The 12,802-nt window shown below is 41.3% G+C and overlaps 1 protein-coding gene across 1 annotated transcript in view; it reads right to left on the bottom strand.

Annotated features, from left to right (window-relative positions):
* slit3 (slit homolog 3 (Drosophila)) overlaps positions 1-12,802 on the bottom strand; it is a 244,940-nt gene that overhangs the window by 213,376 nt on the left and 18,762 nt on the right. The window contains exons 3-4 of the mRNA XM_056383620.1: positions 8,539-8,610; positions 4,643-4,714 (exon numbers count right to left, since the gene is read on the bottom strand). Coding sequence (XP_056239595.1) covers positions 4,643-4,714; positions 8,539-8,610 — 144 coding nt within the window. The remainder of the gene's footprint in view (positions 1-4,642; positions 4,715-8,538; positions 8,611-12,802) is intronic.

Raw genomic sequence — 12,802 nt, 5'->3', positions numbered from 1 at the left:
AGAGCAGGAAGAAGCTGAAAACTAAAATAAGACACAGGGCTACACTAGAGCAGGTAATCAAACAGAAACGTGAAGGTTAGATTCTTGAATAAGACATCATTTTGTTAGATTTTTATTGTTTAGAATAGCTTTTTATTTTTTTATATTTTGCAATACCACATTTGCTAATTAACAATAAATATGAATTAAAATCAAAATTCTCCAGTGGAATGCAGTTTCGTACTGTTCAATGAAGCATAATCTTTGTTGAATAGAGGAGAGAAGGGTCATAAAGTCACGCATTGACTCAATTATGTCCAGTTTGCTAGCATTAGCTACCATTAGCCACCTTAAGCTACTGGTCATACCAGACCAGGTACAGCTGTAGCAGCAAAATCCCTGAGAGTATTGAATGAATTTTGTTGATGAATTCAACTTTTCATTTGTGAGAGGCAGATTGTGTTATTTCATCTTTAAAAAGTTACACAGTCTTAAACAGTATAGTTCAGTATTTCTGTATCCAATGTTGAAAGATGGTGAAAAATCACCTTCTACATTATGTAATACTGAGAATCTGAAGTTGCAGTGGTGAGGGAAAAGAGGAAATATCTCTCGAGTCTGACGTTACTCTCATTTTTCTTCTTCCTCTCACCCCCTCTCCGCTCATGCAAGCCAATCAACTGTAACCTGAGCTCTTTAATGGAGGAGAATGATGCTGCTTCATGAGCATCACTGGCAGTAAACCAGCACTGGTTCAAATGACGGTGCACTCAGGGTCCCTGCACAGTATACACTCACACACTTTCACAGACACACACATAAAACATGCACGCACACACACACACACACACACACACACACACACAAACTCCCAGAGGAGAAAGTGAAGATAACAGGATGAGACTCAGTCTGGGTCAGTGTTATTAGACAGGAGACTAACAGCCATCAAGTCACTTAGCAAAATAAACCCTCCCTGATAGACTGTGATGTGCACTGATGCACAAAACCATCGGCTTGCATTTTTCCATCCGAGCCATCATGAAAAAATCCTGTTGCTTTTCAAACCAGAAATTCACTGCCTTGCTAGCGAATGTATTATACTCAAAGCTCGAGCTTACTGTGTGCGATACTGTGTGTCTCTGTGCATGTGCTGCGAGACCACAGTCTCTGCAAACTGTGGGGGGAAACGACCACAGACTGCACACACTGAAACCCACAGACTCCAGTCCTTCATCCATCTCACCATGCCGATCTTTGTCCCCCCACTGAGCACCTAGTGTGGCCACGGACTCCAATCCCTTCATCCATCTACCCCGCAGTTTTCATCCTCTACTAGCATCCTTTCATCCATCCATCTCCCCCCTTCACATGACCGCCCTGATACCTATCGTTCATCTGTCATTGTCAGGCAGTCACCAGCTGCACTTACTACTCAATTAAAGCATTTTCCAATAAGAGACAACCTCTTCGACTCTAGCTCCAAACCGTATGCTTCGTTCATCCCCGAAGGATCCAAAACTCTGGTAAAAACTATTATCCAGCCTGATACCTCTTGCCCTTACCTCCCACCCTCCTCAAAAGCAAAACCTCCAACCTATGCCTATTTTCCCTTAATGCTAGTCCAGCTCCTTCCCTCTCCTCTCGTCTCCAAACCTCAGACCACAGGGCTTTAATAGGAGGGTTAAGAGGTAATTCCTATCACACTGCCATCATTTAATATCTAACCACGGCTGACAGAGAGGAAGGTTACGAACCTAAACCAGAAAGCCACCAGCAAACCTCCCTGTCTCCTCCTCCTTGCTCTCCTGCTGTTATTCTCTCTTTCAGCTCCCCTCCCTCTGACTTCTATTTTTTTCATCTCCTCTCTTTCTCTCTCCCGTCTATATACCTTGCTATTTAAATTTCCGACACTTCCTCAGCTTGCAGGAGCACACAGCGCGGATGAGACAAAAAGCACCGAAAAGAAAGAAGGAGGAGAAAAACTAGAAAAGTGGAAAGAAAAAAATAAAGAGCAGGAGGAAACTCCAGACACTGTAATTTAGATTGTGCTGATGGCAAAGTAGGGATATAAAGAACATGAGATTTATAATGTTAAGTTTGGAACATGTTCACCCTTTCCACTCTCTTACTGAGTTGTCGGAGAGCTCTATAGGGATCCATATTCGACCGGTGATAAATAAAAGCTATCGAGACCAATTAGGGGTTTTATGGAATAGTAAGCCAGGCAGTGGAGGAAATAAGACTGTCACTCATGAAGAACAAGAGAAGGGGTCGGAAAAGGGAAATAAACACAGAGGGATGTGGCATTCGTAAATGTGTGTGTGTGTGTGTGTGTGTGTGTGTGTGTGTGTTGCATCTGTCACTGTGTGTCCCTGATGTTCACATGATGGGTCTTGACTGTGTGTGATCCAGCAAGCCGCAGTTGACGTAAATGAATGTTTGCTTTCCGCCTTAACAGTCTACTTTGCTGTCTTCGGCAATACATCACACATCACCACAAATATATGAAACACACGATCGGTCTGTCCCGAGTTTTAAATAGAGGATTCACAGTGTGCACCCCACCGAGAAGATTTCATCTTCCTGTGGCTTTCCTGCCAACGCAGGAGGTCACATTGAGAAAGTGTGACAGAAAATACAAACCACATCTGTGAAAGAGAAAATTTCCCCAATACAAAACATTTTAATAGATTGCAAGCCTAAAGAGCATAATGTCACTGTACCATGTGTTCCTAAAATAATAACTTTTCTTGAGATTAGAAAAATAGAATTGTTTTAAGGTTAATGACTGAGTGTGTTTTTTGAAAAATTCAATTAGTTTTTCGTGGGTTTTTTTTGCCTGAGGTGTATGAGAGTGACCTGAACCCACAAAAGAACATTTTAATAACAAAATATGCTGATGCACAGTTTTCACTAGACAGCGATGATCTATTATTTACTGTAGATCAGTGGTTCCAGAGGTCCTTGAGGGGGTTCCTGGGGTCCCCAGCAAAAAGGGGAATAATTTATTTTCACTATAATTCCATCCTGACAGAATGTATGACTATTTTGGTCACGGGTTTCAAACACTTTCTGTAATAAAACATCTTAAAGCTAAAATCTTATCAGATGGGGGCCAGTGGTCTAATTTGTTTCAGGTCAGGGGTCCTTGATGGGAAAAAGTTTGAGAGTTTGAGTAATGTTGGAAGAATCATACTGTGGATAGAAGATGTGATGTCGCCTAGGTTTCATGATTCATTTCAAAATCTCTCTCCAATCAATCAGCAATCATTTCAGACATACAGTATCTTTGGACATTCTGACACATTCTGACTGCAGTGACTCTGGTTTGCAATTGGAAACCACTTAAACTGTTACAAACCCAACATGACCATAGCTGCCGACCTCAGTGAAGAAGCAAACTTTTCAGACCGGCTCAACAGCCTCTCCATGAAGTATTCTATTTAGTTCTTGTTGGTCTATTTTGTTTTTTGATCATGTTAAATACCTGAATAAATTTTTTTTTTAAAATACATGAATTTCCCCTCTGGGATAAATAAAGTATCTATCCATCCATCCATCCATCCATCTATCCATCTATCTATCTATCTATCTATCTATCTATCTAAAACTTGAGTAATGTCAAAAACACAAAAAGGCCATACACAGAGGAACATGCTTTTTCAACACAGAGGGGTTTCAGTAGCTTCCAAGGTGTTCTGCCTCATGGAAACATTATAAAAGAGAAGTGAGAAGTTTAATGTCCCAGTGCTGGTGTTCCCTGTCCTTAAGAACCACGAAACACAAGTGTACACAAGTGTACCAATATAATGTATGCCTGCATACTCATATACATACATGACATTTCAGTTCAAGAACGCAGACAACAATGATGGCGGACACAAACAAAGCAAGCAAGCACTAGTGACACGCACACACACAGTCCACCTCGAGCTTCACTTGAAGGCAGCCCAATATAAACAGCTATAAAGTTTAGAAGGTGTTTCAACCTTCAGCCCGAGCTGACGGAGACTCTCTGAGGATAAGACAAATAGAAAACCTGAGTGGAAAGAAAGAGTGCAGACAGAGTGCGCACATGGGAAGAACAGGAGACAGGGTGGGTGCACCTCAGGGACTAAAACACAGAAATGGAGAGAGAGAGAGAGAGAGAGAGATAGAAAAGGAGAGAGGAGAAGGGAGTATGTCTGGGAATGTGAGATGAAAAAGAGAAAGAAGGAGGGCAAGTGGGAGGCTTCTCTGCATCAGTGTGACCTGCTGTTACACTCTGAATACTCTGGGAAAACTCCATATTCCCGAATAAAAATTCTTCACCGGTCCAAGAAAAACATTCACTCCAGGCACACTTTCACCTCTTAAAATAGTGCACGCACGCATGCAGACCCGCACACACATACACACACATCTGACACACACACATGCTCATTTTCAACCTCTCAACAGGAGCACGGTGCAGTACTGTGTCACCTGGCGCGGGACTTGAACCCTCAACCCGGATAAAAGTTCTGACATTGCACCGTGACTGTGCTTTCAAATGGATCAGGTAACACATCAAAAGAGACAGAAAAGGGGAGAGAGAGAAAGAGTGATGGAGGCAGAGTCGGAGAGAGATGGGAGAGTTGAACCGTTGAACGGAGAGATGGAAAAACAAGAAAGGTGTACTCACAGTCGTCCTAGTTTGGGGTTGGACTGGAAGAGAAGCTCTGGGAGAAACTGGAGTTTGTTTCGGTTCAGACGACTGCAGAGGAAGAAAGTAAAATACATTGTAAACCTTATGAACATGAACGCACGCTAATAAATCACACAGATTCATGCTTTTGTGTTGACTGAACTATCAGCACCCAGCCGAGAGCATCACCTTGAATGTCAGTGGGTTCATAGATCAAAGGTGAAACTCATGGGAAAGTCTGTCTGCTTCCCTGTGATCATGACCTACAGGTTATCATAACCTCTGTGTGTGTGTGTGTGTGTGTGTGTGTGTGTGTGTGTGTGTGTGTGTGTGTGTGTGTGTGTGTGTGTGTGTGTGTGTGTCGGTTACAGGTTATCATGCTGTAAGCTCTCTAAAGCCAGTTATCACTATCATTCCCGCATGTGCTTTGACCTGGGAGTGAGAGAAGGACCAAGTCTGGGCTCCCGGCGTCTTCCAGTCATCTCCGCAAAGTTGAACGATATGTTCAATACAAAAACCCTAGACACAATGCATTCTGGTAAAATTCTTCATCTGGTTTGAGGCTTTATGAAAAGAAGACGGCATCATCAATTCTTAAATTCAGAGAGAGAGCCAGGTGCACTACTGTGTATCGAAATGGAAAAAATACGTTTCGTCTTACTGACCTAAATTTTTCTGATTGCACAAAAAAATGCACAAAATGCAGGAGCTTTGCCCAAGAAGTCGTCCTTGATTTATTTTTCTCATGAATCTAAACTGATAGCGTATCCATCCTGTATTAGCCTCACTAATACTGGCTGAGATAAACAAATGTGAAAGGCTTTGCGCTCTTGAACCTGGGCTTTTCGACAAGTGGTTTCAGGTGCGTGCAGCCAACAAAAACAACCCCACGTCATAAACTACGCGAGGCTCCTCAGATGAAAAAAGTCAACTGATTGATTACATGTGTAAAAGACGACAAAATGTGGAAAAAGAATTGACAAAAAAGTGAATCAGGAGAAAGGTACCAAGAGCTCAGCAACTAGTTGGGTGCCAGAAGGAATACATCAGTATTTATCTCTACGTTCAGATATATGACAGCAACAGTGGGATTGGCTGCTTTTCATTGATTTCCTGAGGGGTAGCAAAAAATACTTTTTTTTCCTGCATGGTTTTTAAGTTTCTAAAGTAAGATGAAGCGAAAACCTTCTTGTACCGGATGCTGTCTTATACTTGACACATAAAATACCATTGCATGTATAAGTAGGTTGAACTGAGCATGAAATGAACACATGGCAGTTATTTACAAAGGAATGAGAGGCAGAAGAAGATGGAGTGAGAGAAAAAAAAAAGGTGGTGTCGACCAACAGAAAGACGTGTGTGTGAAGAGAAAGAGATGAAGTGTGTAAGGGTAAAAGAAGTGTCTGCTTGTGTGTGTTTGTGTGCGTGTGTGTGTGTGTGTGTGTGCGCAGAAGGAGGGCGGGGTTGGCCGCAGCAGAGATAGATGAGGACAGTGTGAGGAGAGGGAGTGAAAGTGTTATCAAGCTACCAAAGCATTTGGCTGAGAAACGAGGCGCGGAGGGGAAAAAGCAAAGAAAAGGAGGGCGGAGGGGTCGCGGGGTCACAAAGTAGAATCTGTGCCGGAGAAGACACAGACACCAACCTTTTAACCCCTGTGATAATGATAATAAGACCCTGACTCCTGTGAGCTCCGATGGAAAGAGAGCTGCTGTCCAAAAAGAGATATCCACCATTTGAAATAATTGACCCCTGCTCCTAGAAAATAACTGCTGGTACGAAAGTAAAGCCCGTGACCGCCTACTATTACAGTTATGAGTCATTTTAAGACATTCGCTCACAAAACAGTTATGGTTTTCAAGAGAAGAATCCTTTGTGTGTATTCACATAATAATGACGAGTTTCTTCTACTTGGAACCTTTGAAATATTACCAACCCACAAGTCTACGGGCACTATATTTTTAAATTTGGAAAATTATATCTATTAGTCAGAATCCCAATAAAGTCCAAAAGAAAATGGTTTGGAGACTGGAGGGAACTAATTTCACTGGGTTACCGCCTCAAAATTCTGAAGTTTGGTATATTTTATGTGAGAAAAAATAAATTAAAAATCTCTTGAAAAAGCGTGTGTTTTCTTTGCAAATTATCCATGAGTAAAAACATTATAAAGCAGTAAAAATCATTGAATTTTCTATTTCAGGCAACCTCTGAGTCCCTTTTTGTTTCTTTCCAATTACCCAATAAGGTGAAAGGCCCAAACATGACTTTATAATTCATGCGTTGACATAAATGAATGTCTTTGCCCAAGGAAATGTCGACATAAACCCCATGTTTTTCACATTGTGACTCCATAAATCACACAGACTCAGCACCAGGATCTCTCACCTTTGACCTCTCACCCTGACAGGCATAACATCAGAGGTCCTGTCAGCTAGGCATTTTAAAAAGCATTTCACTATCAGTAAAGTAAAAAAAAAAAAAAGCCCCAACAGTACAGTAGTCTTTTTTTTTTTCTTCTAAACCAGAGAGAGCTCATTGTCGTCTTCATCCCGTACACTGTGTGATGTATTTTATTTTGACATGCAACCTGAGTCTACAATCCAATACATGTTAGAGTTGCACAAAATTATATTTTCAAATGACTTACACAAATGACTGCCATCTCTTGTGTGATAGACAACTGTTTTCCCACCTAATCTCTCCCTCCCTCTCTCACCTCAACCTCTGACCCTCCCTGACACACTGCTTTAAAGAGGCTTTTAACATTAAAGCAGCACGTCACCTCACGCTTTCCCTATCAGACGTGTGATCTCCATCTAAAGACAAGATACACATGTTGCTGCCACTCAACATCTCTGTGCAGTGTGAGTGAAGTTTACTGTCACCTGAAGTGATTCTGACTTTCTGTATGTTTTTCTGCCACTGTACATGTTAACATCCAACTGTCAAGGGGACTTTTACTCTTAAAATCTCCAGATCAATATGGTGTGCTGTGAAAAGGAGAGAGAACCGTACAGAACTCGCCACATGTTGGAGTCACACAGCAAAGTTACTGCAGCTGAATTTATTAAACTGTGGAGAGACAGAGGCTAATTAAAAACTGAGATAGCCAATGAAATCTGACCGACATATCAATGACGAAAAATCCAGGCCAAGTCCTAACACAACAATGTCAATTCAACACTGCTACGATAGCCAAGACCTAAGTTTAGAAATGCTGCTCCCATCAGTTGAAGACCTCAATTATGGCAGCCAGAAGGTGTGTTACATCACCTGAAAAGCCGCCTATAAAAAACAGCTATAAAATCTGGCCAATTTTTCAAGAGATAACATCTGACAACACACAGTGTGGTGCTCTGTGTTCTTGTCTCATGCTACAGGATCATAAACACTCTGTACAGCAGAAAAAACATGGAAGCCCGTCTTCCTGCAAAAGCTGCCTGTCTGTCATCCCTCTAACCCGGAGTCATAAACACGCAGGTGTGCATATGGGAAGTGTTGTGTTGTGCACTCACACCTCGACCCTATTGACTAGAGCCCTGGTGTGAACTGACGGACACACACTCACACACACACGGAACAAAGCGATATCCATGAGAGATTCCAAGGTAGCCTGTGAAGTGGATAGACTTGGGCATCATCCAGGTACACTCTGTGAGTATATGCTTTACAAAATGGACAGGACACAGCAGCAGGAAGTCGAATATGTGTGTATGTGTTTGGCAAAAGGGAAAAATAGCAGTAGAAAGTCAAACATCTGTATGTGTGTGAATGTGTGTTTACAGGCGTGCATATTTTGTTTGTAGCCTGCTGGGGGTGTTTTTCATGCATAAAATACTTGCTCTGGCTCTGTGTCTTATTCACACACGAGACAGTGTAGTAGATGTAGTACTTACAGTCTCTCCAGCAGCCTGAGGTCTTGGAAGGCTCCTCTCTCGATAACACTGATTTGGTTGTCCTCCAGATGACTACAGTGACAGACACAGAGAGACAGAGAGAACAACAGTAGTTACTATCATTTTTAAAGAAATCCCTCAGAGTCTTGAGGGAATAACAGTCAAGATAAGGTAGGAATAACTGTCAGCATCTGAGGAGTCAATAAGAGTGATCATTAACTTTACATAGTTGCAGTACATTTTTCTTTAAAATGCTACAATTTCATTTAGGAGTTTCTATTCACAGCCAATTTCCCCAGGTTCACACCAGATAAACCTCATTTTCTGGCCACGGAAAATGGCAACATCAGCTGTTTGGCCGAGAGACTTACAGATATTTCAAACATGGAGAGAGGCACTTGCACTTTTTAAAAAAATTGTTGTATAAACAAGCAATCAGTGTGCCGAACAAATGAATCTGGCGTGAAGAAAAAGTTTAAAAAGTTTAAGACACGCAGCATTTCACAAATGTCACAATCCAGCGAGCCAAAACAAACAATTAACAAGCCATTTCTCTTCCATCCCTCAATGGATATCTTCTCCATTTCTCTTCTGCCTTTCCAATGGTGCTCCCAGTGTAACACATATTCCTCTTTTTCCCTCTCAGCTGTGTCTGTGTGTGTGTGCTGTAATGTTTTTTGGGGCAATCTAAGATTTTCCAGATGGGACAGAGAAAGAGGAGAGAGAACATCTCCGCAGATATGTGTGTTTATACTTTCTGTCTGAGGATGTTAAGAGTGACATCTCTTCAGAGGCAGGAGGAGGAGATCAACGGAAGAGAGTGGCTAATGTGAGAGGTGGAGGAAGAGAGGAGTGAAGAAGTGAAAGGAAAGGGGGAGAAAGGAGGCAGTGAGAGGGAGAGAGAGAGAGAGAGAGAGAAAGAGAGAGAGGAAATAGAGATGCAAAAATAAAGAGTCGCAGAACGACAAGACGGATAGAGCGAGAGAGAAAAAAAGAAAGACAGAGCCAAAAGAGACTAAAGAAGATGTATCAAAAAGAGACACTGTCTGGCCTGCCATGTGGACTTTGAATTGTTTTGGCATGACCTTCTTTTAAATATTCTTTCAAAGAAAAATGTTTAGACATGCAGCTGCATTACAGCCATTAATCCATGGCCTGTCATACTGACTCTTTACACAAACACACACACACACACACACACACACACACACACACACACACACACACACAATCTGTTGGACAGAAATATGCACTTGGCTGAAAGATTACAGACTCAGACACACACACTCAAACGTATTCATTAAAAAGAAAAAAGGGCATTTACCAGTATAAAATATGTATAGGGTAAAAAATATCGATTACACAAAAAAATGGGTAAAATGTTTGATTTTAAAAATGCCATATGCAGTAAAACCACTCCATATTACAACAGGTTCTTTGGTTAGTATAACGAGAAGCAGGAAAAATGACATCTTGTGTGCATAGCTCCTGGAGGAAATTAGCTTAAAACAGTTTTCAAAAATCAAAAAATATTTAGTGGAAATTGGTGAGAAATAAAAAATAATCAGCTGTGTACATCCAGCAGACTTGATCGAGGTTACACGCACAAAAAAAGGCAAACACACTGACAGGAGGAAATAGTGTACGGAAAAAGCATAGACATACAGATGGACTAATGAGCAATGTCAGATATGTATGTAAACATGTAAAAGTGTAAACACAGGTACGTAGTTACGCACTGGTAGCAAGCATACCCAAACACACACACAAACATGCTCACAGTCCTGACTCCAGCCCATCAGTCACACTTTACAGTCCAGCCCACATTAATCCAGCGTGTTTACTCCAGTGTATCTGCACTTTCACCATGCTGAGAGAAATACATATCTTGCAAACTGAAGAGAAAGTTAAATTAAGACATAACTTTGAGTAACTATCAGAGTTTATTTGTCCAAATGAGAGATCAACCACATGCTGATTTATTGAATGAAGTTTAGAAAGGCCAGGAATCATAAGCCAAACACATGGTGCTGGGAGTTGATGCTGGCATATTGTTCAGATGAGGTACTGTTTTTATATTGGTCTGTATCAGGCATTAGTCATCAACAGAGAGATGGAGAAAAGAGAGAAAACATGTAATGATTTCATGTGTGTGGGGCCTGGTGTGTCTAATAACTCTTTCATTCAACCGTATTAGAAAGTCTTAGCAACCATTAGAAAAAGCATAATGATGTCACGCTACCTTATGGCAAACTCCAAGCACTTGGCCTCTGAAGGAAATAAGGAAATACTTCAGGGGATATTAACTTCACTTGTTGTTTACACATAATGGATGAAACCACATTCATTTTCCCCAGCCAAATGTTCAATATCAAGCACAAGTTTTCACCTACATCTAAATTTGTTTGGAATTACTCAATTTCGCCAACAATCTGGAAGAAATCTTGCAACGTAAGGCTGCCAAAGATATTACGCTAAGTGTGGCACATGCAGTATGCATGCAGAGACAAGCTGTGCCTTTGATTACAGCAATGCGATCTGATCGCTCATATTAAAGAATATTCAGACTGCTGGACTGGATCGAGCATTTCTGTACAAATAAATGTTTAATCAGATTACAGCAGGTAGTCTGGTTAAGATGTTTTGATGAGGTCATACAATAAAATTGAGGATTTAAAATACAAACAAATCACCCCAATCAAGATCAATTAAGAAATTTTCATCTCTGTATTCTATGATTATTGAGGCATTAATGTACAACCCAATCAGCTAGCAGTTGAAAATACAATTGATATGATATAATTATATTGAGTATGTGCTGGAAATTATAGGTTTGGTTGACATTTTGAATAGAAGTCAGATCACATGTAATGGGCAACCACCACACTGACCCCCCCTCCCCACAACCCTCAAGGATAAGCGGTATAGCTAATGGATGGATGGGTAATTATGAATAATTACAAGCTTATAAGTAAGCATGGACATCAAGGACTACTTTTTCCTGCAGTTATAGTTATTGGACTTTCCTGGGGGGAAGGTTAAAAGCATTTTCCTACATGTAAACTTTTCACATGGGGTGTATGTAAGGGTTAAGCGACCAAGAGAAGAACTAGGTATTCACATGCGTGTGTGCGTGAGAAAGAGGAGAGAGGGAGGTCTGATAAAGTAACAGTAATACTTGTTTGACTACAGATGAGGGTCAAGGCTACACTGCTTTTGTCCATCCCTTCATACAACGTGTGTGTGTGTGTGTGTGTATACACACTTTCTCAGACTATCCACTCTCTTTCCCAAGCCATCTCCCTCCCATTTTTTGAAGAGATTTAGAGTGGGGAAATGTCACAGCAGTTTATCACCAACCACATGAAACAAGCTGCTGGCCCGCCACATGCAAACACACTCTCTCATTCACATACAAACACACACACACACACACACACACAGCCTCTTTTTTATTGGTCCGTGTCACCCTGTCTCAAGTGCTCAGGATGCAAATAAAGCTCTCTCTCTCTTTCTCTCTCTCTATCTTTGTTTTGCTCAGATAATCACATGTCAATCAAACCTAACCTGATACATTAACTAAACATAAATTCCAAAACCCACCAAGGTCCTGACAAGTATGGTTACAGTTTATGCATGTTTGTGTTTGTATTTGAGAGTGCATTAGTACTTACAAATGCAAACACATGCACGCATAAACTTCTGTCCACTCCTCAGCGTAGTTTGTGACGGGAGTGTATTTTTATCTCCTGGTCTGGTGAAAACAGAATGAGGAGGGAAGCTGCATGCAGCCAACGGTGATTATAGTTATTACAGCCCTCACACACACACACACACACACACACACACACACAAACACACACAAACACACACAAACACACACAAACACACACATTTGAGCCACTTGAGGCAGAAGAGTTGGAGAGCCCTTGAAGTCATTAGGACAGCTGAGAGGACACGAGGAGTCACATTCTACAGAGACGTGCAGCCGTTTAGATATGACGAGTACGACAAACAAGAGCAACATCAGTAATGATCTTAGCATATTGTTGGGGTTAGGGTTTTTTGTTTTTTTTTTAAAGATTAGACTGGCACAGAAGCGTACAGCAGTATACAGAAGGTTCATGGAAATAATGTCCATTTGAGATATTTACCGACAGCTGCGTGTTTACACTGCAGTCAATAAATCGCGCTTGGAATTGATTCTGCCTTGAGATGGACCAGTGGTCAGCCGGGATCAGCTGTTTTGGCCTCCTTTCAAAGC

This window comes from Seriola aureovittata, chromosome 8, assembly GCF_021018895.1.
Source record: "Seriola aureovittata isolate HTS-2021-v1 ecotype China chromosome 8, ASM2101889v1, whole genome shotgun sequence".
Classification (NCBI taxonomy): domain Eukaryota; kingdom Metazoa; phylum Chordata; class Actinopteri; order Carangiformes; family Carangidae; genus Seriola; species Seriola aureovittata.
The sequence above is the reverse complement of the archived record's forward strand: the minus strand, read 5'-3'. Positions and strand labels throughout refer to the sequence as shown.